This window comes from Gracilinanus agilis, chromosome 5, assembly GCF_016433145.1.
Source record: "Gracilinanus agilis isolate LMUSP501 chromosome 5, AgileGrace, whole genome shotgun sequence".
Classification (NCBI taxonomy): Eukaryota; Metazoa; Chordata; class Mammalia; order Didelphimorphia; family Didelphidae; genus Gracilinanus; species Gracilinanus agilis.
Genome location: NC_058134.1, coordinates 204,950,692 through 204,977,679, shown reverse-complemented (window position 1 = coordinate 204,977,679; position 26,988 = coordinate 204,950,692). Strand labels below are relative to the sequence as shown.

The window sequence follows — 26,988 nt, the reverse complement described above, 5'->3', positions numbered from 1 at the left end:
TATTCCCAGCATGTAGTACGGTGTATGGCAATTGGAGAATGAGAAATCTGAATATAGGTCCTGAGGAACACAGAACCACTTTAGTTATGCAATATTAGTGCTTTCTGGTGAAGAACATAAAATTCTCATAGTCCTTTTGCTAATGGTTTACCCTTTCATATCTTTTTATTGTCAGTGTACCTTCTAGGTGTAGAAACATCAAACAAATGGCTAATGATGGAATAAACTTGCAGATAGGATTGACTTTTTGCCTAGAACCCCAGAGGATATATCAGAAAGGTTTTAGTACTTTTAATTGGACATACACAAAGACCATAGTCAACCTATCTGGTTCTGTTGCTACTTACTTATACACCTGTAGTTAGTCCACCTTCTGAGAATTTGATAGTGTAAGGCTAGCTCAATCACCTTCAAGGAATTCTCAGAAACAAGAGCCTCAGAAAAGCTAGATAGTAATTAATTTGGGCTAATGATAACTCGAGTTTTATTCTGTTAGCTGAAGAGGTCCCTTAACTTCTGTGAAAGAAAGTTATACTACCATATAATTTACTCTATTATTTTATTACAACTTTTACTTTTCAGTCTTTCTTCCCTAAATATCATAGTAAGCCATCTTGGCAGATTGGGGAGAGAGGAGGATTCTTCACTTTTATTATTCAAATCATAAGGAAGTTTTTAAAGTTGTTGAATTTCTAGGCCATGTGATACATATTTGTAAAGGCAACATGATCTAGCAGTAGATAAACTACAGCATAATAGAGTTTAATCATATTTGTTTCCACTTCGATTTACAAAGAGCTATTCTCTCATTTCTTCTCTTTGATCACTTTTAGCATTTAAGAGAAAGATAAACTATATATAGGTGTCAGTTGTCAATGTTATGCTTATATTTACTTAGCATTTGTCATCCTGATCCTGGTATTCAAGACTTTTCCACAACCTGACTCCAATCCATCTTTCACCACTTATCTCATCATACTCCTCTGTAGTCTGTGTTTCAGCCAAGTTGGACTACTTTATCCTCCACTCCTCCACCCCCTCCGTTCTTATTCTCTGCCCTTTGCCATCTCTGTGTCTTTATGCCATCCCCATTCCTGTAATGCTTTGGCACCTCCACTCCTTCCCAAACTCCTTGCCTTTATATGTTGATCTATTAAGGCTTAGCACAGGTGCGACTTCCCTTCATGAAAGCTTTCCTCACTCTATTTTTAGCTGAGTGAGCATGGAGACTGCCTCAAATTTCCTATAGTTTTATTTCTGAAAAAAATTGCATTTATGTCATTCATGTTTTACAGCACAGTTAATTATCTGTATATTTTATTGATTGTAAACTTCTTGAGTGTATAAGGTCATTTTCTATATAGCACCCATACAGTGTAGTGCCTTGCTTAATAAATGTTTCCTGGATTAGATGGAATCAAAACCTAGGCCTTGTGAAACCAAATTATTTAGAACAATGAGTCAGAATGTTGCTTTCTCATGATAGTAATTTGCTAGCTCATAGCTATTATTGTATATTAAGTTTAACTATAGGGCAATAATAGGCCAGATTTCAGCGCTATACTGTAGTTTACAGCTTTTCTTTCCCTTCCATTAAATCAAAGTGAGTTTATATCTCTATGGTAATTATTTCTTCTTTCTTTAACCACTCCTGATGGTATGGTCCAAGTTACCATATTATTTGAATCCTTTTCCTCCCTGAAAAAGAGTAGGTTTAAAAAAATAAAAAGACAGTGTTATTTTCTCACTATCCTCTGATATATTGATTGCCTTCACAGATCATTGGAGGGAAAGTATGACAGTGCTTTATTCCCTCCCCAACCATTGATTCTTCTTCCTTGACAACCATTTTCTGTAGCATTGTTAGTAAAAAAAAAAGGCAAAGTGAAAGCTTGTTCTTTTGCATTATGGGTAATATCCATTATGACTTAACAATCCTGGCTTTTCTTTTTTTTTTTTTTTTAACTTGAGACTTAACAGTTGACTCTAGCATTGTAAATTGTTTAACTGTTAATATGCTAAGAATTTAAAATTGTAAGTACCAGGAATTTTCCCTTTTCCTCCTTCAAGTCTCTCACATTTTTGACTGTTCTTTAACATTATTTCTTTCTTTCCACCCTGCTCCTTGTTTACTTTTCAAATTGCTGATGGCTTCTCTTGGGATTTCTTTCTTGTGGTTCTTAGATTCTTTACCCTATTCTGCTATTATAATTTCCCCACTGCACCTCTCTGATTCATTTCTGTTAATGTGAAGTAAGAAAGCAAATCTGATTATCTTTGCATGAAAAATCTAAGTCCCCAAAGTAATTTATATTTAATCTGTAAGTTTAGTGAATCAGTCAGGGGGTTAGAAGCTTGTGCCTTAATTGTTATTTTTCTTTCTTAAGGATATATACATAACACTTTATTCACAAATGGAAATAATTAAAGAACTCTTTTAGACACACTCATAGTAAGAGACATGTGAAAGCTAGTTTATCAGGCTTTTATTACAACATAGTTAAGTGTAAAGGGGAGATATATTACCCATAGGCTATCTTCACAGTATTGTTATATACCACCTGGCCCTTACTGCTTAAGGTTTGTGGTTTTTTTTAATTTACAATTTTTTTATGTTGAAGTATTTTAACAAAACTTTAAATGAAAATAAAATTTTATTTGTGCTAATTTCCATTTAAAAATGACCTTCAGGGGTAGCTCAGTGGAGTGAGAGTCAGGCCTAGAGACAGGAGGTCCTAGGTTCAAACCCGGCCGCAGCCACTTCCCAGCTGTGTGACCCTGGGCAAGTCACTTGACCCCCATTGCCCACCCTTACCACTCTTTCACCTATGAGACAATACACCGAAATCAAGGGTTAAAAAAAAAAAATAACCTTCAGGGGGCAGCTGAGTAGCTCCAGTGGATTGAGAGCTAGGCCTAGAGATGGGATGTCCTAGGTCAAATCTGACCTCAGATACTTCCCAGCTGTGTGACCCTGGGCAAGTCACTTAACCCCCATTGCCTAGCCCTTACCACTCTTCTGCCTTAGAACCAGGTCACAGTATTGATTCCAAGATGGAACGTAAGAGTTTAAAAAATAAAAAAAAGAGGGGGCAGCTGGGTAGCTCAGTGGATTGAGAGTCAGGCCTAGAGACAGGAGGTCCTAGGTTCAAACCTGGCCTCAGCCTCTTCCCAGCTGTGTGACCCTGGGCAAGTCACTTGACCCCCATTGCCCACCCTTGCCAATCTTCCACCTATGAGACAATACACCGAAGTACAAGGGTTTAAAAAATAAATAAATAAAAGAAAAAAAAGAAAAATGACCTTCAGTATGAGAGTAGCTCACATTTATATTGCACTTGAAGGTTCACAAAACCCTCTTTCCTCAGATCATCCTTAGCATATATCAACCCTATCCTTTCATATGAATGTGCAAAAGAGATTCTACAGATTCTTTTTCTTTGTAAGCATATACATAATAATAGTTTTGGTGTATTCTGATCTCTTTCTCTTGTTTTGTCTACTACTAGTTTTATTTGTGTATATGGTCACCAATAATTATACTGTTATTTTGGTTATTTTTTTTACTTAAAATTATTTCATGTCTTTCCATACCTCTTTTATATTTCTCATGTTTCTCACTTTAAGTTCATTATCATAGTCTCTGATAATTAATTTATCATAATTTTATTTTGTTATCCTTTAATTATGCACATTTAGGTCATTTTCTGGTACTTACCATTATAGTAACATGACTATAAATATTTTTGAACAGATGGCTCTTTTTAAAAAATAAATTCTCCATAATGAGATTATTAAGTCAAAGAGTTAACTGAGGAATAAGTGACTTGCCCAAGGTCACATAACTAGTAAGTATCTAAGGCTAGATGAGTCTTCCTGACCTCAGGTTCAGCACTTTATCCATTTTGCCACCCAGCTGCCCATTGTATGTCTTTATTTTACCTGAATTATAGTCTCATTTCTGCCAGTGAAGAATGGTGTGATTTTAGACAATTACATGTCTCTCTGTAACACAATTTTCCCAGGTCATAAACTGGTAGAATGAGTTCTTCTCTCATTCTCTCAGAGTCTTAAGTTCTTTGGACTGATGAGTCAAGATTCTGTTGTTATTACTCTTTGGTAAGTGACAAGTCTACTTCTCATCATAATTATTATTTCATAGCGAGCTTTGCTAGAGAAGAAGCAGAGGAAGAAGCGTCTTGAGCCCCTCATGGTGCAGCCAAACCCAGAGGCCAGGCTGCGCCGGTCAAAGCCAAAAGCTAGTGAAGAGCAGACCCCGTTGGTAGATCCTCATACACACCTTTGCAGTGATGTGGTCTTGCACGGTATGTACCAGCACTTTTTCCTACCAGTGTTGAGGTCAGGCCAACCAATTTTTTAGGAAAACAGGCAAAAGGGACAATACTAGTAACCATTTCAATATTTCTCTTGTTCATCAAATATATCAAGCTATTCAGCTGAACAACAGATATCCCTTTTCTTTGTTTTCTTTCCTTTTTTTCCCCCTAGGAATTGATGGCCCAGCTGCCTTCATGAAACCAGAGGCTCAAGATTTGAGAACCAAACTCCATGTTCTCTCAGTAGGCTCTTCTACTACAGAAGAGGAGACTGAGGCTGACTTGGATGGGGAGAATATTGAAGACTCTGTCTCGAAACCAGATCTTCAGGAACTTCTCCAGAAACGTGGTAAGGATTAGTATTGATTTCTGTTCACAGGCTCATTTAACCATTTGTGATCTTTTTTTATACTCTTTTCATTAATGTTTAAATTGATTAGGAGAATCCACTTCCAACTGAATCATTAATTTATCAAGATAGCAAAGGACTTCACTGACACTGATACTAGATGGTTTTCAGTATTGCTGACAATTATCTTAATAATCTGGAATAACAAGTTGGAGAAGCACCCTGAGAGTAAACCAAAGCCTCAACAACAAAACTGTTGTATATGAATTTTGTTCTTTCTTAAGAATGTTTAGTTTCACTGTCTTGCCCCTTTCTCTGGCAAAGCTTCTATTGAGCGCTGAAGCTCTGTCTTTCACTTCAAGTGATGGGGAAAAGATAAGTAACCTAGAAAGAGCATGAACCTAAATCAAAACTTTTTTTCCTACTATTCTTTCAATAAATCATGTTTTCCTAAAATTCTCTTATGTGTTTCACTTGATCATAATAATATTCTACTTTCCTTGACAGAAATATAGAATTTAATAGCTGGAAGCACCCTTTATAGGTCATTTGATTAACTCCCCATTTTACTGATGAAACAGACATAGTAAGAGATAAAGTGACATTTGGGACAGAACCCAGTACATATCCCCTTTGTGCCATATTATTAGATCTTGTTGCTTTGCCATTTTATAACTGCTGCCATGTTCCTTCTCAAGGGTCTTTAAGATACTGGATAAACTAAAGCCATTTTAGGTCTATCTCATCAAAATATATCTATTTTTAAAATCCACCTATAAAGAGATTCTTGAAAGATGTTAGTTTGGCAGCATAGTTTTTAAAGTGACTCCAGTTTACTTGGTCTAAAACTCTAAGAGCATTGTTTGTGGTCTCTTTCTAGAGATGAATCTATTAAGTGTAATTTATTGGTAGGAAAATTGCATCTTTTATAAGTTCCACACAAATTAATGATGTCTTTTCCTACAAAGGAAGTTTAATTATATTACTTCACTTTCAGAAGCATTCTGTTTTCATTTAAATTTTCTTTTTTTTATTATGAACTAAGCAAGTCTTTTTAAAAATTATTTTTAATATTGATTTTTGAAAAATTTTTGAGTTCAAAATTTTCTCTTTCCCTATTCTCTTCCCTCCTCAAGAATGCAAAAAATGTGAAATCATTTATGCCTGTGAAATCATGCAAACCATATATCTATATCAACCATATTGCCAAAAAAGAGCGAGAAAAATAGAGTGAAAAAAATTATATTTCAGTCTGCATTCAAGCTCTATCAGATCTCTCTCTGGAGGTAGATGGCATTTTTCATCATTAAATATTTTGGAATTGTCTTAGATCATTGTATTGATCAGAATAGCTGTCATTTACAGTTGTTCATCATATAATATTGCTGTTACTATGTACAGTGATCTCCTGGCTTTCTGCTCACTTCACTTTGCATCAGTTCATTTAAATCTTCCCATGTTTTTCTGAAAGCATTGTGATGTTAACCATTTCTTATAGCACAATAGTTATTCCATCTCAGTCATATACCACAATGTGTTCATCCATTTTCCAACTAATGAGCATCCTCTCAGTTTCCATTCTTTGCCACCACAAAAAGAGCTATCATAAAGCTTTTTTGTACATATAAGTTATTTTCCTCATTCTTTGATCTCTTTGGATACAGACCTAGTAGTGGTATTGCTAGGTTAAAAGATACGCACAATATTATAGCCCTTTTGGCATAGTTCCAAATTATTCTCCAGAATGGTGGGATGAGTTTATAACTGCACCAGCAGTGCATTGATGTCCCAATTTTTTCATATCCCCTCCAACATTTGTTTTCTTTTTCTTCCATATTAGACAATCTGATAGGTGTGAGATAGTAACTCAGAGTTGTTTTAATTTGCATTTCTCTAATCAATAGTAATTTTATTTTTTGACCAATTATGTGTAATAACAAATTTCTACACGTTTTCCCAAGTTATATGATTGAACTGATCTCCCTCCCTCCCTTTCCCCTTTCCTTCCCCCTCCCAGTTCTGGAAGGCTATTTGATTTAGGTTATACATGTATTATCACACAAAACATATTTCCATATTGTTCATTTTTATAAGTGAGTAATCTTATAAAACCAGAACCCCAAAACAAACCCACATAAACAAGTGAAGAATACTATGCTTTCATTTGCATTCTGAATGCAACAGTTTTTTCTCTGGAGGTGTGCTGGAAGCCATCAAAGCCAAGGCTAGTCACCGGCAGAGGCGAATAGCATTCTCTGTCATAAGTTCCTCAGAATTATCCTGGATCATTATTCAATAGTGATTTAGAGCATTTTTTAATATGACATAGATAGCTTTAATTTCTTCTTCTGAAAACTTCCTATAATAAATATCCTTTGACCAGCAAAGAAATCTTATTAGCTTAGAAAAACCATTATATCATTGTTTATGCCCTGTTTCTTCTTACTTTTGGAACAGATAATATCCAGTCTCTAGCTGCTCGTTGTTATATCCCAACTACATGTGTTTTGAGGTAATGATGACTAAAACAATTCAGAATAAAGTTCCAGACATTTCAGCAAAGCATTCAAGATTTTATTCTTGATATATTGAATTGTTTTGTGAGAGTTTCAGAAATGTATTAAAGAATAGAAATAGGGATTTCTTAGAATTTTAGATCATCCATGTCCTATAATTCAGTTTTAAGTACCAGTTGTTTAAGTTTGACCTTCTCCTTTCTACAAACCAACATTTTCATTGGTTAATGGGGAAAATTACATGGGTAATATTATTGAATCTTGTTTTTCAATATAGGTTATTGGAGAAGAATTTTAATTCATTTTTTGAAGTCACGTGAATTAAGAGTGGTGTTATTCCTCCTTAGTATATGTAACCTGAAAAAAAAAATATCATGTTCTGGAACCTCATAAACTTTTATGTCATCTTAAATAATCTGGATCATGAATTCCAAAACAAATACGAAAAGAAAGCAAAAATTGTGCCTTGCATACAGTAAGCACTCAGATATTCAATTCAACATATGTTTAAAGACCAACAGTGCACTTGTTTGTTGACTGAAAAATAAAAATCATTCTGGGAGTCATACTTAGGACTCCAAGGCCCTACTGTTAGGCTTAAATTAGTATGCAAATTTATGTAACTACAAAAAAAGAAATCGTAACTAGTTACTTTCCCATAAAATTCTCACATTATCAGATCTTGGGTTTCCATTTTCATGTAGCAGAATTCCCAGAACGATACATATACATGGATTCTATATTTTTGAAAATGAAAATAAGAATTCTTATTGGTTGGCAAAAGCCCTTTGCATGAAAAACTCATGTCAGGGAAAAACTACTGCTTTGGAATATAAATTCCATTCTTTCTGGAACCTCCATGATGTTTATATTTAAAGTAGAAATATTTCAAAAGTTGATAAGATTTTAGGCACTACTCCAAACTTTCACTATTATAATTTCTGCCTTCCATTGTCCAGACTCTTTAAAAAATATTTAGCTTTTTAAAAGACAGTATTGATGTTTTAAAGCAGTGATGGGCAAACTACAGCCTGTGGGCCAGATGTACCCCCTGAAATGTTCTATCCGGCCCTGCGACATTATTCCTAATCTGACAAATACAATGAGTAGGATACAATACAATGAAACTTCGAAAGAGTTGCTTTAGAAACAGACTGACAGAGGAGCATTTCCTTTCCTTTGGCCCCCTCTTTAAAAAGTTTGCCCATCACTGTTTTAAAGGGTTATGTAATTATGTTATTCGCAACTAATTTAACCACCTTTAACAGGTTTCATGGTAATATCCTGATCTACTCCTTTGTATTTTATTTCCTTGTTCCATAATCATAAAAAATACATATTCTATGGTTTGTCTTTTTATTCTTCAAAGGAGTCGAGGTTTTCATTGAGACAGAATTTTCCTCAAAAAAAATTCTTGGGGGGAAAAAAAGCCAAAAGAAATCAGTGAAGTTTTTTTTTTTTTTTAAGACATAAGTTCAATTTAGGTAAATACAAATAAATCTTGTTAAGACTTAAGCCAGTGCTATCTGGAGCTGAAAAGTTAAATGCAGGAAAAGTTTAAGGGCTAATCTGCTACAGACCCTGAATCATGTAGAGCAGTGCTGTCAAAGTCAAACAGAAAAATGCCCACTGAACCATACATCCTTGTAGGCCACATGTTTACTTTTAAAAGATCACAAATTAACATTATGTTTTATTATATTTTTAAAATTGTTTTCTCAGGGGTAGCTGGGTAGCTCAGTGGATTGAGAGCCAGACCTAGAGACGGGAGGTCCTAGGTTCAAATCTGGCCTCAGACACTTCCCAGCTGGGTGACCCTGGGCAAGTCACTTAACCCCCATTGCCTACCCTTACCACTCTTCTGCCTTGGAGCCAATACACAGTATTGGCTCCAAGACAGAAGGTAAGGGTTAAAAAAAGAAAAAAAAAATTGTTTTCTCAATGACTTTTTAATCTGATTCTGGTCACTAGGGCGTCTTGGGGTTTTCTCTTTGATATCACTGATTTAAGCAATATACAAACATAAAGAATTTTTACATTTCCATAGGGCATCCCTTCTAAGTTGAGTGAGAGTAAAAGTTAAAGCCTGGTTCAGAGTCCGTTGGTGAGGATAGCCCTGAGAAACCTGTGATTTGGAACTTTATCTCAGTGTAAATTTGAGTTAAAGGAGAAAAAAAGAACAAGAAATTAACATTAGACTCAATGTTTTAGTCCTTCCTCTGTTGCATACTGTATAATAGAAGTAGGAGTACAAATCCACTCTTCTGAGGCTTTCAATCCACTGAGCCACTTAAGTTTTAGATGAAGTTAATATCCAGTCTAACTCATGTGAAGATAAAATTAAAATTTTGAAGGGATATGTACAGCATATGAAGAGATTATGAGACTGAGGATAAAGATACTCTATAAATCCAAGGTTTTATTATTATTGTTGCTATTATCATGTCCCAAAGACCCCAAATATGGCTAATACCGAGTGAGAACAAAATGCTAGACTAAGACTTAGTTAACTTTCTGAAGCAGAGGTGTAGCAACTTAAAATTGTACAAATTATTCAGTCTTCTAAGGCATGATCAAATTTTCAGGAAGGATAAAGATATATAGCTATTCTCGTTGGAAATTTGCCTCCCCAAAGTTAAGTGAATTGGCACTACAAAAGATTAACTTCAGGTTTCCTCCATATTAAGACTTATAAGTGTTGATTAAATATCTACTAGATACCAGACCCTGTGGCAAAGAGCTGAGAACTGGGGGGTAGTATTAGAGATGGACCTTTAGACCTTACAGGCCATACATGGAATATTGTGTTCTAGTCTATTCTGGGGAAGGAAATAGATAAGAAAGAATGTAGAGGAAGTTACCAAAGCAGGATAGTGAAGTGCCTTGAGTTAGAAGAATCACAGAATATCAGGGTTAGAAGGGGCTCCTCAATAGCTACCTATCCAATCCATTCCCTAAAAAAACCTTTTATAACACCTTTGGCAAATGATTCGCCAGCCTTTGCTTGAAGACCTCCAGGAAGAAGGATCTCATTATCTTCCAAGGCAGCACATTCCTCTTTTGGATAGCTCTGATTTATTAGGAAGTTTTTTTACACCAAGCCTAAATTTGTCCTGTTGCAACTTTTCTGCTTCTAGTTAGTTCTACCTCAGGAGAAACAACAATTTTAATCTCCTTTCTATATGACAGTCTTGTCTTCTCTTGGTTTATATTTTTCAGTCCTCTCCAACTCTTTGGGATACTATTTGGGGTTTTCTGGGCAAAAATGCAAGAGTGGTTTGCCATTTCCTTCTCTACAGATGAGTAATTTAGGCAAACAGGGCAAAGTGACTTGTCCGGGATTACACATGTGTAAATAGAATGTGTATCCCAGGACTATGTTGCCTAGAATTCCTTTACTTTCCCCAGAATTCCTTCAATTATGTTCCCCACTTTTCATCCTTATGTTTTGTAAATAAGTTTGTTGCAGCCCGCCTTTTGTGCTTGCTCTCTTCCTGCTTTTCTTGGTCCACACAACTCTCTCTTTGCTAAGGCTATCATTTTCCTTTTTCTTAAAAATATTATTAATAAATTCTTATAAAAATATAATACTTAAAGAATTTGGATATTAATTTTTAATCTTACACACAACTAGGAAGTATCTGAGACCAGGTTTCTTCCTGACCTGGGTCCAGACCCAGCACTCTATCTACTGTGCCACCCAAGTACCCTGAGGAAAATAATAGTTAACTTCAAATATTTGAAGGACTGTTAACATGGAAAGGGAAATTTTTAACTAATTCTTCTTGGTCCTGAGATGCTAACTAAACAGATGCAGCTGCTCAGAGAAGTAGTTCCCCCTCATTTGAAACTTTGAAGTAAATCCTGGAAACCACTTGTCAGATATGTTGCAAACCAGATCTGTTTTTTTGTTTTTTGTTTTTTTTTTAACCCTTAACTTCAGTGTTTTGTCTCATAGGTGGAAGAGTGGTAAGGGTGGGCAATGGGGGTCAAGTGACTTGCCCAGGGTCACACAGCTGGGAAATGGCTGAGGCTGGATTTGAACCTAGGACCTCCTGTCTCTAGGCCTGACTCTCACTCCACTGAGCTACCCAGCTGCCCCCAGATCTGTTTTTAAAAAGTTGATAATTTGTTTTTTATTTCAGTCCTTCAGCTTGTTTCTCAAGTCTTCAAACCTCCGCTTATCAACTGATCTCTTCCATGTCTTTAAACATATGCAAGTCTCTCATATCCTTGAAACACCTTCTCTAGACCGTTTTCAAGCTATAATCCTATCTCTCTTCTTGTTCTCATCTATATTCTTAATTATAAAATTAGATGATCTTTTCTCATTCCCAGTCCCCATCTCTTCCTCCTCCTGGATACTCTTCTTTCTCAGTTTTCATCCCACAATACAATAAACATTAAGCACCTGTTGTATGCCAGACATTGGAGTAAGATCAAAGGATACTATAATATCAGTTTCTGATAAGCAACTGGAGAACAGAATGAGTGACAACCAACAGTTTTAGAATTTGGAACTTACCCAGATGCCATGAACCAGGGGGCAAAAAACAGTTACTGCAAGGACTATAAAAGGCAGAAGCTGGATCAAGATTTGCTCTCACTCATGAGAAGGGGACCCCGGGTGGCTGGGTGGGTAGGCCAACCAACCTGCTTAAGTTACCTGTATCCTGTTCCACAAATTATCGGATCCTCAACTTCTGGATAGAGCTGTGCTGTACATTGATTATTTATCATCAAGGAAGAACCATCAATCCTCAACACACCCGGTCAGGGCCAAAGGTGCCCGGCCTGGCCTGAGTGCCACAGAGAGGAAAACCTCTCCAGCAGACAATCTCAACCTGATCAATCTGTGATCGCCAAACCTGATCATCCTTACCCAACACCTCCTTCAATCCCTGATCCTTCCCCTGAGTTTGTTACCATTAAATCCTAAAACTTACCTAGCTAAATGCTGTTATTATTCTAAATTTCACCACCATGTTCTTTGGTTCTAAGGGGAAGGGATAACTCAAGATCAAATCGCAGTCATAGGTATTACCCATGAAGTTAAACCCAGGATAAGGGTTCAGGGAGCTGTGTGATCCAATTCACGGCTTCTCACTTGATCACTTAGTCCTGGGCACTGTTAAGGGAGGTGTGTGTATTCAGCTGAGCTTCATATAATTTGTGGGACTGGTGTTTACTACCACAACTCGGTGTCCACCCAAGTTTCCCACCTCACTCAGCTTAGGTCCTTAGACCATCAGAGGAACTTGGGCCATTTCTCTATCAGGCCCTATCCAGTAGCACCATAACGCCCATAACAATACCAATAAGAAAAAGACAATCCCTGCCCTAAAGGAGCTTACATTCTAGTAGAAGAAGACAATACACACAAAAAACAAGCGGTGGAGGTAGAAGGCATTTGGTTGGGGGCTTGATGGAGCTGTGGATATTCCCCAAGGTTCTCTCCAGTCCCTCTTGTCCGGCTATTCTCTTTCTCTTGATAACCTCATCAAATCCCATAGGTTTAATGATCATCTCTATGCAGGTGACTTCTAGATCTATATAGCCAGGCCCTATTTCTCTCTCCTGAGCTTTAGTCTGAGAAAATGAAATATTGATTTTGTATTTTATGTTTGATTCCAATCTGTATTGGTTCTATTTATGGCCTGGATCATGTTTCTTTGTCTCTGAGTTAAGTTCAGAAGGTCATGAGTCCAGAAGTTCAGTTTTCCTCTCCAAGTTTAAAAGTTAAGTTTCCTTGGGGGCAGTCAGGTTTCTCTGTTGATTAAGAAGTAGGCCTAGAAATGAGAGGTCCTGGGTTCAAATTTGGCCTCAGATACTTCCTAGCTGTATGACCCTGTGCAAATTAAAATTACTTAACTTCCATCACTGAGCCCCTACCACTCTTCTGCCTTAAAACCAATGCACAATACTGATTTTAAGATGAAAGGTTAGGGATTAAAAATTTTTTAAAATTGTTTCCATATAAATCATTTTAATTGAAAGAAATCTGTTGACCTTAAAAGGCAAAGATGTATGCCAGGATGCCTTGTTTGTTATTTCTGCAACACTGGCTGTCCTTCAAGAAAGTCTGGTCTTTTATTTCTGTGACCCTAACTAGCTATGCAGATGGATACCTCCCATAAGCTTTTCATAGCAATAAGATAGAAGGATTGTTACTAGACCTGCATTCAAGAGTTCCATCCAATCATATAATTTTCCATCACCTATGATCTATGACTTAAGAATTTGTAACCAATCATTGTTTTCCACCAGAGATGCTTTCTGTTCTTATTCTCTTTTACTTTCCCAAACCATATGATGTCTAATAAGCCCTATCTCATGACCTTTTAGCTTAATGAAGAGTTGAAAGAATTGTTTTATTGGTAATTGCTAGCTTTGCCAATAAATTAAATGTGTGTGGAATTTTGGACCTCAGTTTGGCTTACTTCAATTGTGACAATCCCTCATTACTGATTGCATATTGGATATTTCAAATTGGATGTTTCAGAGATATCTAAAACTCAATATGCTTAAAACTTAACTTGTCATATTTCCCCCTAAATTATTTCCATCCTTTTCCTTTTTTTAAAAAAATCAGAGGCACCACTGCCCATTTAATCTTCCAGGTTTATAACCTTAACATCTTGTTGTACCTCTCACAATACATCAGGTGATACGTTTTGCCATTTCTACTGTCACAGTATCTCATTCGTCCAAACCCTTCTTCCCACTCACACAACTACCAACTCTTTCCTAGATTATCCTAACTGATTTCCCTGTATCGTCTCACTTGGCAACTGCTTCCCAAAGTAATTTTCCATTAAGCTCAAAGCTGACTGTGTGATTCCCTTATTCAACCACCTCCAGTGGTTTTCTAGGATAGGTTTTCTAATCTCTAGGGTAAAATATAAACTCTTCTGTACATCCTTATATAACTTGCTCAAACGTATCTTTCAGTCCTTTTGGATATTATTACCCCTCCAATATACTCTATGAGATAGTCCAGTTGGTCTTCCTCAAACAGGATGTCCATCTCCTGTCTCTTTGCTTTTACCTGTCCCCTGTGCTGTGAATGCATTGTCTTCTTACCTCTACCTCATAGAGATCCTCTTTTTCTTTGAGATGCCATTCAATCTCCAGTTTCTTCACTTAGCTTTTCCTGATACCTCCCTCAACTGCTCAAACCCTTCATCCCAAACTACTTTGTATTTAACTACTTTACATACATTTATATTTATTAACTTTATATTTAGGAGATCTATCCATACATATCTATCTTTCATTTGAATATAAGCTCATCGTGAAGTGGGACTTTTTCATTCCTTGAACTATATCCTCAATACCTGGTTCATAATAATCCCTTACTAATATTTGTTGGTTTGCTTGGTTTCCAAAATATATCCCTCCCTTTTTCACTGTTCAGAGGGCCATCTTTTGTAATTTAGGGTATTCCTTTCTAGATATAAGTTTGACTAGAGGTCTATTCCAGCTCTGAAACTGTGTAATTCTTTGATCTGCAAAAAAGACTCCTTAACCCAAAGAAACTGAGTTTGACTGGAAGTTCAGATATGGACTTTTGGACTGGCTTTGGAGTGTCTTCTCAAAGCTTTTGCTCCTCAGCAGTATAACTGGAGAAAATAAGTTTCATTTCTTTCCTCTCTGAGAAAACACTAAGGAGAATAGACCAGACTGATGGGTTGATCAGTATCTTTCTGTCCATATTGCCCATTGTTTGTACCTATTCCTGTTTCTCTACTTCCATGGCCACCACCCAATTCAGGCCCTCATTTACTTTTCTTCAAGGCCACTGAAATGGCCTTCTTGTTGGTGTGTCCTTGCATTCAGCCTTTCCTTTACACAGGTTCTCCCTCCCCACAGCTGCCAGATTGACATTCTTTTCAAGTCACTCCTAGTTAAAAAGGCTTCAGTGGCTCCTGAATGCTTCTGGTTTCCAATGCAAACTCCTTTTGCATTTAAAACTCTTTAAATTCTGGCTCTAGCTTGTCATACTAGATTGAGCATATATGTGGAATACAAATACTATATTCCAGTCAAATTATCCTGCTTTCCACACCTTGCTCATGTCTTCTCTGTCTCCATGCCTTTGCATAGCTCCCATATCTGGGATGTTCCCCTGCCTCTTGGAGTCTCATCCTTCAAGCTTTAGCTTAAGAGCTATTCCTTTAAGGAGACCTTTCCAAGGGCAGCTGGGTAGCTCAGTGGTTTGAGAACCAGGCCTGGAGATGGGAGGTCCTAAATTCAAATGTGGCCTTAGACATTTCCTAGCTGTGTGACCCTGGGCAAGTCCCTTAACTCCCATTGCCTAGCCTTACTGCTCTTCTGCCTTGGAACCAATACACAATATTGATTCTAAGACGGAAGGTAAGGGTTTAAAAAAAAATAAAAATAAAGAGCACTTTCCTAATTCCCATGGTTGTTAGTGTTCTCCCCAGAAATTACTTGAGATTTACTTATGTGTGTGTGTATACATTATTTCCTCTCCCCCTTTCCCCTAGAATGTATGCTATTTTCCCATCTTTAGCACCTAGCACAGAACCTGGCACATCGTAGGCATTTAATGTTTGTTGAATTGTTTGATTGAATCAAGAAGTATTGATTGTCTACTGTGTGCTTGGCACTGTTTTTCTGTTGATAATATAAAGACTCATAAAGCATAATCCTAGCTTTCTTAGTATTTATAATCTACTTGGAAACAGGAGTCTTGTAAACATTTTAAAAACAACTTTTTCTGTACAAGGCAGTATGCTAAATTCCAAATTGGTGATGTTTTTAAGAGTTCAGAGGATTAAGAGATCACTTCCAGATGGGGAAGTCAGGGGGTGGGGATGGTGGTGGAGATTATTAGGAAATTCTTTACAAAGTGGGTAGGATTTAGTTCTTGAAGGATGGGTGAGATGGAAGGAAGGATGGAGGCTCTTAAGAGCAGAGGGAGCACCAGGAGAAAAGTCATGAAAGTAAAACAACATAAGGAAAAAGTAAATAGATAATTTTGGAAAGAATATAGGATTTAGATTTAGAGGATCTAGGTTCTAATCCCAACTCTTAACGTGTATTTTTTTTATGAACTTAAATAAGTCATTCAAATTAACATGTCCTCAGTATTATAATCTATAAACTGAGAATTGTTGCAAGATTGCTGAGGGTTTGAATGCCAAAGTAAGGAGTTTAGGATATTGCTTTATGGAGAACCACTAAAAATGGTTTTATGCAAAGGAATAACATGAAGATAGATACTTTGGAAAGATAAATTTGATTGTGATTAATTTAGATTGGTGAGGGAAAACCCTGTAAAGAAGCTGGTGCAATAATCCAGATAAAGATTTGTCACAATTTAAATAAAAAAGTGTACTGGGGTGTGTGTGTGGCAGGGGAGTGGGGGGACTAGACAGAAAAGGGAATTCATTTTTTACTTAAATTTCAGACTTTTTCTTAGTTAATTTAGACAGTTGTATCTCTGTATTTGATCAGGTATCTCTGACACTTTGAACTTTGATGAGGAGGTGACTGATGGGGAGGAAGAAGAAGGAAAGAAATCAAGAATGAACTCACCTTCCTCAGAAACACAGCGTCCCAGTTCTGGATCCAGCCAAAAATCAGTCACAGTATGTGGTTCTGGAAGCTCTTTTTTATGGGTAAATTAGATCAACTCTCCCCGGAGCTTAACTTCATAACTTAATAGCACTGTTAAATTTGAGTGCTTTCTATCCCCCCCCCCCGCAATTTCTTTAAAGAGATGGAGTGCTATGGTTGTAGAATATTGTATATATATATATATTCATGTTTTTGAACATGCTTAATTTTGAGGAACATTTCCTTTCCCCTAGACAGATTCCATAAACCTTATTCAAAACAACTTATGAGGGTTTACCTCTTTGCTACATTTTCTTGTGCCAAATGTTAATAATTTTGTTTGATGTCCCTGAATTTCTTCTGCCACTGCCAGACGACTTGGTTGTGAAGATCCAAAGGCAGATTATTCCTTGGAAGAATGTGGGAGCTTCTGGCCTGGTTGCCTCTTGCTTAAGTATCACTGTCCCCTCAGGATACGGGAGCCTCCTGTACAGCATCCCTTCAGGCTGATAATCAGCTGGGAGAAGTAGAAAACTTAGAAGATTTTGCATTTCGTCCTGCTCCTCGGGGGATTACAGTGAAATGTCGGATCACCAGGGATAAGAAGGGAATGGACAGGGGCCTCTACCCCACCTATTACATGCACTTGGAAAGGGATGAAAATCGGAAGGTCTGTAAAATGATTGCTTAGAGCAAAACTTTTAGGAGGGGAAGTCTAGAAGTTAGAACTTAGGTTGGATTTTATAATAAGGAAAAATACTGGTGGCGAGAACATGGTATATTGGAAAGAGTGCTGGTCAGAAGACCCAAATCAAATCCCAACCCTGCTATTTACCAATAACTCTGTGACTTTGGGCAAGGCACTCAACCATTCTGGGTCTTGATTCCATATCTATAAAATGAAAGAGTCGAACCATATGCCCTCAGAGGTCTTTTTCAGTTATAATTCTATTGTCCTTTTGTCCTATGGTGTTAGGCCAAGGTTAGTGGAAGTATATGAGCTTCAATTGCCTGTAAATGTCTGTTGGGGCACTCAGGTAAACAAAAATTAGACACAGTCCCTGTCTTTAATGAGATAACTATAAGGACAAGTTTTAACACATAGACTATTTTTGTTAGATTTAAGGAAAAATCTGTTTTGAATTGACTTTTGTTTTGATACAACAGACACTTTGGAGAATATCTATTCATTTAAAAAAAAAGGTTTTCTTTTTAACCCAGGGAAGTATCTTGGTTTTCTTTTTAATCAAAGAAGAAGAAGAAGTTATTATGACAAAGGGAAATAGAGATTGGATTGAGGAGGGGGGAATGAACAAGGGATAGTCAGAAGCAGAGACTTTAACTTTAATGCCCCAGTTCTAATTCATTCCAGACTTGGGTTTTTTAGCATTTTTATACTTGTTCATGAATAAGTAAATATGAATAGACACAAGGGCTGAATGGGATTTCCTGAAGTGGACTGATTGGATTGCATAACTTACTGCTGTAGTCATGTCATAGAAATGATGGGGTTTAGAGTAGCAAGGGAATTATTGCAGTAAAAAATGTAAAGCTAAAGTAGGACAGAAGAATAATCATTGGAGAGAGCAACTATCCTAATTAGTTAAGTCCATAGTGAAGGAGAAAAATGTTTTTGTAGGATCCAAAGGGATTTTAGTCATAAAAAGAATAAGCAGCAATTTCAGAGATCAAACTTGGAGGCAAACTTAGAAAACTAAAGAAGAGAAATAAGCATTTATTAGGTGCTTCCTTTGTGCCAGCCACTGAGCACTTCACAGATATAATCTCATTTGGTCCTCACAACAATGTTGGGAGGTAGCTGTTATCGTGATCCCCATCTTACAGTTGGGCACACTGATTCTAAGCTCAGGCCACTGTGCCTCCTCACTGCCAAAAGTGAAAGAAAGAGGGGCAACTGGGTAGCTCAGTGGATTGAGAGTCAGGCCTAGAGACGGGAGGTCCTAGGTTCAAAACTGGCCTCAGACACTTCCCAGCTGTGTGACCCTGGGCAAGTCACTTGACCCCCATTGCCCACCCTTACCGCTCTTCCATCTAGGAGCCAATACACAGAAGTTAAGGGTTTAAAAAAAAAAGTGAAAGAAAGAAGAAAGAACAATGGACAGTGAATTTATGGAGATAGGTCCGAGGTGCAATGAGATATCAAAGAGATTTATTGCTTGAGTGGATAGAGTGAGATTTGTGCTTTCTTCATTCCAGACCTGACTTGACACGTTGCATTTTTTAGACGTTCCTTCTTGCTGGGAGAAAGCGAAAAAAGAGCAAAACATCCAACTACCTCATCTCCATTGACCCAACGGACTTATCTCGGGAAGGGGAGAGCTATATCGGCAAACTCAGGTGAGAGTACCAGAGCCTACAGTGTCCTAGGCTAGAATTGAGAGTCATCTCAGAAATTGGTCAAACCCCTCCTTTTCCATATGAGCAACAGAAACCATGAGGGACTAAATCACTTTCTCTAATTTCCCTTTTCCTTACCCTTTTTTTTCCTTAAATTTTCTTTTTTATTCTGCGTTTATTAATAATTAATAGATATGAACATTTTATTTATTTTAAAAAAAAAACCTTACCTTCCATCTTAGACTCAGTACTGTGTATTGGTTCCAAGGCAGAAGAGTGGTAAAGGCTAGGAAATGGAGGTCAAGTGACTTGCCCAGGGTCACATAGCTAGGAAGTGTCTGAGGCCAGATTTACATGAACATTTTAGAATCAAAAGGAACAAAAAAGAGGATTACATATGAAACCATGAACTTCTTTATATACAGATTGTTGTTTTAAGTATGTATGAAATTTTACGTGGTAGTAACAGAATTGCCTGTTTTGTATTTTCTTCTGTGCATCTTTAAATATTTATTTTCTTTTGTTTTTGCATTTCTGTCACTAACCACCCTTTTGCTTCCCTTATCCTTTGCTAATAGAAGAATCATGCAGCCATTCCAACTGGGTCTACTACAAATTTATGTTACATAACCTCATTTGGGTCCTGGCTGACCTTTGGCAACCCTTTTGCACCATCCTAACTAACTCATTATCCCACTCACCATAGCAGCGCTTCCAAACCTTTTCCTCCCTCCTCAGACTTCTCATGCTCTCATGATTTCTCTCTCCCTACTCTCTCAGCTAAGAACTTTGCCTCATAATTTTCTATAAAAATAAAATGAAATAAAATTAAGGCTAAGACTCCATTTTGGGGCTTTGGGCATTTTTTCTGGTTGTCTTCCATGCCCTGCATTGCTTTCCCTCATCTCCTGATTTCCTCCTGACTTCCCTAGCTTCCTTCAAGTCCCAGCTAAAATCATGCCTTTCTATAAGAAGACATTACCTTATTTCCTTTTCATCTGATATATATCTTGTTTGTAAAGTGCTTATTTGCATGTTGTCTCTCCTTTAGATTGTGAGCTCCTTGAAACATGGACTGTTTTTTTTTTTTGTGTGTATGTAGTGTAGTGTCCGGCAAATTAAAAGCACTTAATAAATACTTATATTAACTCAACTGCTTGAATAATAGAAGCCATCATAAGAAATGTAGTCAAGCTAAACCATTTAGTATATTGGTCTCATTTGAAAATATATATCTCATTCTGCACTTTTAGAACATCACCTCTGCCAAAAGATGTGTCTCCTGCCCTTATAAGACTTACTTCTTCAGAACCTTGGTGGAACTTAGTCTTTTGATTTAAACTGTCACGGGCAGCTGGGTAGCTCAGTGGATTGAGAGCCAGGCCTAGAGACGGGAGGTCCTGGTTTTAAATCTGTCCTTAGTCACTTCCTAGTGTGTGATCCTGGGCAAGTCACTTAACCCCATTGCCTTGCCCTTACCTCTCTTCTGCCTTGGAACCAATACACAGTATTGGTTCTAAGACAGAAGGTAAAGGTTTGAATAAATAAATTAACTGTCAGAGTTCTTTGTTTTAATGAAAGAACTTGTAAAAACTGCAGATGATATAGTTGCACTGTAGCATTTAGGGAATATGCAAACAGTTATCTGTTGTATCAGTATAGCATATTTTTGTTTGCATAGGAGAAAAAGACTCAATTGGTGGGTGTCTCTGGTTCTAGGTCCAATCTCATGGGAACCAAGTTTACAGTGTATGACCACGGAGTCAGCCCGACTAAGGCACAGGGCCTGGTGGAAAAGGCCCATACTCGGCAGGAGCTTGCAGCCATCTGTTATGTAAGTGCCATTCTTGCTATTTAATCCCTTCTGTGAACTCTCAGCTAAGATTAGAAACAGAGAATGGATCTAGAACTATGTTGCATCTACCTATAAGCCCCATTTAAGATTATAAACTCCTTGAGAATATGAACCAAATAATTCTGGGGGACTCAAACTAACCCTTTATATGCAGTAATTACTTTATAATAACAGAATAATTTGGTTATACTCTAGGGGTTATGAGCAGTTATAATTTTAGATTACTTCCTATAAATACCTGGGGGACATTCTCAAGCAAAAACTTAAGAGATTTTAACAGAACTAGGTGATATAGACCAATAAGGAATAAAACTTAAAAACTTTCATTTGTTGCCAGCCTGCTGACAGATTTGAATCAGATAACTATTTTTAAAATTTTTTGTTCTTTTTCAAAAAAGATGTTTCTTCAGAAATATCTTTAATTCATCTTCCAAACTTTATCCTTTTGCTCTTAAGTGATAGTTCAAACTATACCTTTAGGAAATATTTGTTTTATGTGAGATAAACCAGATCCTATCCATTTACCACCTTTATGACCATAACACATTTAACTTATATATATTTTGTATAAAGATTATTTGCACAATCATATTCTTCCTTAAGTTGTGTCTCAATATTAGAAAACCTATTTTACTTGGAGTATATTATTTCTGTAGTTTGTGGTTCTGTCAGATATTTGAGGATGACTAAATTAGACAATTTCCAAAGTTATCTTTAATTTCCTTTTTCATTAGAGCTTGGCATGATGAATTTTTGACCAATAGTACCAGTAATGGAAATTTACATGGATTGATATGATTGTGCCCATTATATTTATAGCAACTGCTTTACTATCACCTTATAGAAATAATGCTGGCAGTTTTCAATAGGTTAATGTAGAGGGGAAAACATATGGAGTCATAAGATTTAATTAAATCCCACTCCATCACTTACTGACAGTGTGCCTGGGCAAGTCCCTTGGATTTTAGGTTCTTCGCCTATACAAGGGAGATAATAGTTCTGCACAGGATTATAGTAAAGAAATGCTGTCTAAACTTTAAAGTGCTATGTAATTGAGGATCATTGACCTAGAGCTGGGAAGGACCTTTGAGATCATCTAGTTCCATGTTGGTGAACCTATGGCACATGTGCCGAAGGGGGCTGCTCTCTCCACCTCTCCATGCACTTGAGGACATTTCTCTCATCACCTGCCCCTCTGCCCAGCAGCTCAATGGGAGTGCTTCCTCCCTCCCCTATCTGGGATAAGGCGGGGGGCTCACATGCGGTGTGAGGGTTGCAGTTTGGGCACTTGGTTTCTAAAAGGTTTGCTGTCACTGATCTATTTCAACCCCTCATTTTATAGATGAGAAGATAGGCTTGCAGAGGTTAAATGACTTCCCCAAAGTCTCAGAACTATTAAGTGGCAGAGCTTGGTAGGTAGGTCCTTTCCCTCCAAATCCAGCTGTATGTCTGCTTCACCAGGATACTATCATTTTTTTTTTCTTGTTACTGCCAATAAAGTGTAAAAAGTCACATTTTATTTTCTTTCTTTCAAGAGTTCTGCTTCATTTTCTAAGAGTTCTCTATTTTCTAGGAAACCAATGTACTTGGGTTTAAAGGTCCCAGGAAGATGTCTGTGATTATTCCAGGGATGAATATGAGTCATGAACGAATTCCATTCCAGCCACGAAATGTAAGTAGGGGCAAACCTAAATTTGCAAAGAGGATTTGAAAGTCTGTAAAGACATGTTTGATTTGCTCTGGGTTCTAATTCAATTATATTATGCTTAAAACCTTGTTTTTTCTTTTAAAAAATTTATTGATGCTTTTTCTTTTGATATACTTCCAAAATCACCTTCTACGAAGTATATATATATTCCATGAAGAGTTAAGCAAAATCACTTTACATTGTGTGATTGCCACTGAAAGTACACATCACAATGCACTCCTGTAAGTCATCAGTTGTTAACAGAAAGGACTAATATGTGCTTTAAATATTATAGTATGAAACCAGCACTGGTGTGGTCATCATTTAAACTGTTGTTAATCATTATGTGTTTTGTTCTTTTGGCACTGCCAACTGCTTGTGCAGGCCTTTATCAACTCACACCTGGACTATTGCAGTACCCTTTTGGTTGGCCTCCCTGCTTCAAGTTTCTCTCCACTCCAGTCTGTCCTTCACTCAGTTGTTAAGTTGATCTTCCTAAAGTACGGATAGATTGCAGTGTCTCTCTGTTACCTTCAGGATCAAAACATCACAACCTCCATTTATTTAGCTTTTAAAACACTTCATGGTGTGGTCTCCCCTAACCTTTCCAATGTTCCAACCCTAGAAAAAGACAATTTATTTCCTGGTTGTTGGCATTATTACTAGTTATCTCCCATAACTAGAATTTTCTCCCTTCCCCTCCTGGCTTCTCTGACTTTTTTCAAGGCTTTGTTAAAATCCCACCTTCTTCATGAAGCCTTTCCCAGTCTGCCTTCTCCCTGTTGATTTCCTCCAATCATCCTGAATGTATCCTGGTTATACATAGTCATTTGCATGTTGTCTTCCCCATTAGACTGTGAATTCCTTGAGAGCAAGGACTGGGTTTTTTTTTTTTTTTTGTAATTTCCTTGTGTCCTCATCACTTACCATAATGCCTTGCACCATTGTAGGTGCTTACTGACTGAAGATACAAGGATGTACCTACTGATTGCATGTGGCCTATGAAATGGGACTGTGGAGTGTTGGGATAAGGACCAAAAATCCTAGTTCAAGTATCTTGCTTTCTGTATCTTTGCTTTACCCTCTCAAAAGTCAAACAGACCCTCACTCCACCCCCTGACTATTACTTAAAGATGAATGAGATCATGATGGAGAAGCTCCTCTGATGAAGATGTATACTCGATACAATGTGATATTTTTTTCTTGAGCAGGAGCATGAGAACTTGCTTTCCAAATGGCAAAATAAAAACATGGAAAATGTGATTGAGCTACACAACAAAGCTCCAGTCTGGAATGATGACACTCAGTCCTATGTCTTAAATTTTCATGGCCGGGTCACTCAGGCATCTGTGAAGAATTTTCAGATCGTCCATGCAAATGATCGTAAGCTCCGAAGAAAGGGTCTGGTGGGGGCGGTGAGGGTCTTTACTGGAAAGGAGATTTGGAATTGCATTTTGGTTAAGACAAATATTGAAAATTGCTTTTCATGGAATCATACCTTTGCTTGAGAGACAACTCCCTTGGGGAAGACAGGAGCCATAATTTACAAAGAGCTTCTGAACTGCTATTGTACCAGTAGGTAAAGAGAATATCAGGCAGTTGCTGTGGCTACTGCAAATAGAGTAAACCTTAGGTTGAGTTATTTGGAAAGACCAGCTCAGATGACATCCACCAAAAGTTTCCCATGATAGTTTCAGTCCTTTTGCTTAACTAATCTGCAGTACCATCAGTCAATTCTCATCTTTTCCTTCCTCTTGCCAGGATCCCTTATGGGTAGTCAGGAATAGTCTTCCATTTCCAGTGGATAAGTAGAAGCAATAAATTAAAACTGCTTGAGATTGGGAAACCTCTTTGTAACTACTTCTAAAAGTTTCTTCTTTTTTTTTCCTAACTTTTAAATGTAAGGGAAATTTCAATTAGCTTTTACCTATACTTTATAAATCTTTTAAAAATTAAAATAGGTTTTTAAACATTAATTTCCTTCAACTCTTTTTTCTGTCTCTGCAGCTGAGTATATAGTCATGCAGTTTGGACGTATAGCAGAAGATGTGTTCACTCTGGACTACAATTATCCCATGTGTGCTCTCCAGGCCTTTGCTATTGGGCTTTCTAGCTTTGACAGCAAGCTAGCATGTGAATGATAGAAGACAGGTCATGCCCTAAACTGTCTTACTCCATGAAGCTAAATTCAGGGAGAAAACAACTTCTTCTTCTAAGCCTGAAAGAGACCAGAAAAGCCAACCAGTATCTTTTAGGTTGATCCTGGCATATACGAAAAACTATTCACTGGAATTTCCAACCCCCACCAGGAATGACATGTCACCCAGTATAAATGAAAGATTATTCAAGCTGCAAAGAAATTTTTACCTATAGCACATTAATGAAGCTCACTTGTCCTGTGCCTCAGCGGTCTGTTTCTTCTACACCTGGAATCTCTTGCATCTGGCATTATGTTCAGGTTATTTCAGGTACTTATCTATTTTCAGAAAGGAACATTCCTAACATTCTTTTGCCCCATATTGGTAACTCATAACTACCACAGCTTTTAAATAACAGTGGAACTTCTATAGTTTGTGCCTGTGGTCCTGAGCTCATAAATGGGAGGACTGAGTATGTACAAAAAGCTTCCATCACTGCTGTTGCTTCCTTTTACTATCCTATAGATTAAATGACCAAGCCATGAAGCTTATGTGTCCATTTGTAACCAGATTTTGACTTGTTCGAAGAATGATGATTTCCAGAAGACGATTTACTAGGACCAGAGAAATACAAAGTGACTCATCACTTTGACACTTCACCAATGGCTCATGTATGCTGACTTATTTTTGGGAAGAAGCAGCATCCATCATTCTTACCCCCATCCTAAAAGAAGTGCTCCAGTTGGCCAAAGCTATCAAATTTATAACCAATGAAGTCACAGTTTAATATAATTGTCTTAATTTCATGTATAGATTAAAATCCTTTCCTTCTCTGAATGATGCCAATGGTGCCTTGAAGGCACAAGTTCAGTGGTTTTGCAGCTACCCTGATTTTCAGCCCAGAGGTGCCTCCTTCTATGTGGGTTTCTGTGGAGCCATTCACCAAGGGGATGTAGTCTCCAACAGGAAGTATATTTTAAAGCTTGCAGCTGTCTTGTTAGTTTAAAAGATAAAAGGAAAAAAAAAAAGGTGGCAGTGATAAGTTTTTGATCTTGTACATTTTGGTGGCCCTAGAATTAATTGTCTTATTAACCTACAGCCCTCAGATGGGCAGCGTTTGGCTCTTTCTGGCATAAATATTACTAGCACTCAGTGTCCTTTGTACACTTGCTCAGAGTGTCACCAAAGCCTTTGTATCTTGGTATAACTTGCCTTTTCATTACAATACACAAATTGTAGTATCTTTGTTTCACTTGTTCTGTTTATTAGAAAATCCCAATAAATCAAGTAGTAACTCTTGCAGCAAAATTTAGAAATTAGTTGTCAGTACAAACCAAGGACCATTGTATTTCCCCACTTCAGCCTTTTTAAATCTCCACCCAGTACTTTCCTGTTTCCTCTGCTCTCCAAGTCAGAAAGCCAAGAGTAGAAAATTAGTCCAGGACAAACCCAGCCGATCTTCTCTTTGTTAAGTTATTTTCATTTTAGGCCTGGCTCCTCCAGTCAAGTGCCTCATCAATAAGTGCCCCAGTGCCCTTTAGACCTCAGTCACTAACGTGCTTCCTTCCAGACATTATAAACTGGTAGCAAGCTAACTTTGTTCCCTTGTCTTCAGCTATTGAGAATAGCAAAACCTGGATGCTAGGAGCCATCCCTGAGGCTATAAATTTAATCCCTATCCTTACCTCTCTTGCTTTTCTTTTGATCTTCAGAAAACTCACCCAACTCTTAACTTTCTGCTTGAGGGTCTAGAAAAATGCCTTCCCCCCCACTCCACTCTGGTTTTACATGAATCATATTTATAACTTTTGTATGTTATGTCAATAAATATAATTTATACAAATGTTTCATTACTGCCTGCTTCTAATTTCATCTTTCCTTAGAATATGTTTGCATTAAGATAGATTGCATGATGGTAATTTTATATTATTTAGCAATAATGAATTAGGCAAGATGTCTGGAATTTTTAAAATTTTAGAATTTAGAAATCGAAATTTAGAATTTTAAAATTGGAAGAGACCTTGGTTCAAACTCACTATTTTAAAGAAATTAAGATGGTTAAGTAACTTCCACAAGGTCACATTTTGAATTAGTGTCAGAGCAGAGACTTTAACCTAAGTCTTAACTTTTCTATTTAAAAAAAAATGTATTCAAAGATATCTT

The 26,988-nt window shown here is 37.2% G+C and overlaps 1 protein-coding gene across 1 annotated transcript in view; it reads left to right on the top strand.

Moving 5' to 3' along the window:
- The window catches only part of TULP3 (TUB like protein 3), a 44,919-nt gene extending 18,290 nt beyond the window's left edge, over positions 1-26,629 (top strand). Inside the window, exons 3-11 of the mRNA XM_044679976.1 lie at positions 4,163-4,325; positions 4,510-4,686; positions 16,686-16,819; positions 17,260-17,457; positions 19,033-19,145; positions 20,865-20,979; positions 22,574-22,672; positions 23,899-24,070; positions 24,695-26,629. Of these exons, the coding sequence (XP_044535911.1) occupies positions 4,163-4,325; positions 4,510-4,686; positions 16,686-16,819; positions 17,260-17,457; positions 19,033-19,145; positions 20,865-20,979; positions 22,574-22,672; positions 23,899-24,070; positions 24,695-24,828 (1,305 nt within the window). The 3' untranslated portion in view covers positions 24,829-26,629. The remainder of the gene's footprint in view (positions 1-4,162; positions 4,326-4,509; positions 4,687-16,685; positions 16,820-17,259; positions 17,458-19,032; positions 19,146-20,864; positions 20,980-22,573; positions 22,673-23,898; positions 24,071-24,694) is intronic.
- Positions 26,630-26,988: the final 359 nt, after the last annotated feature.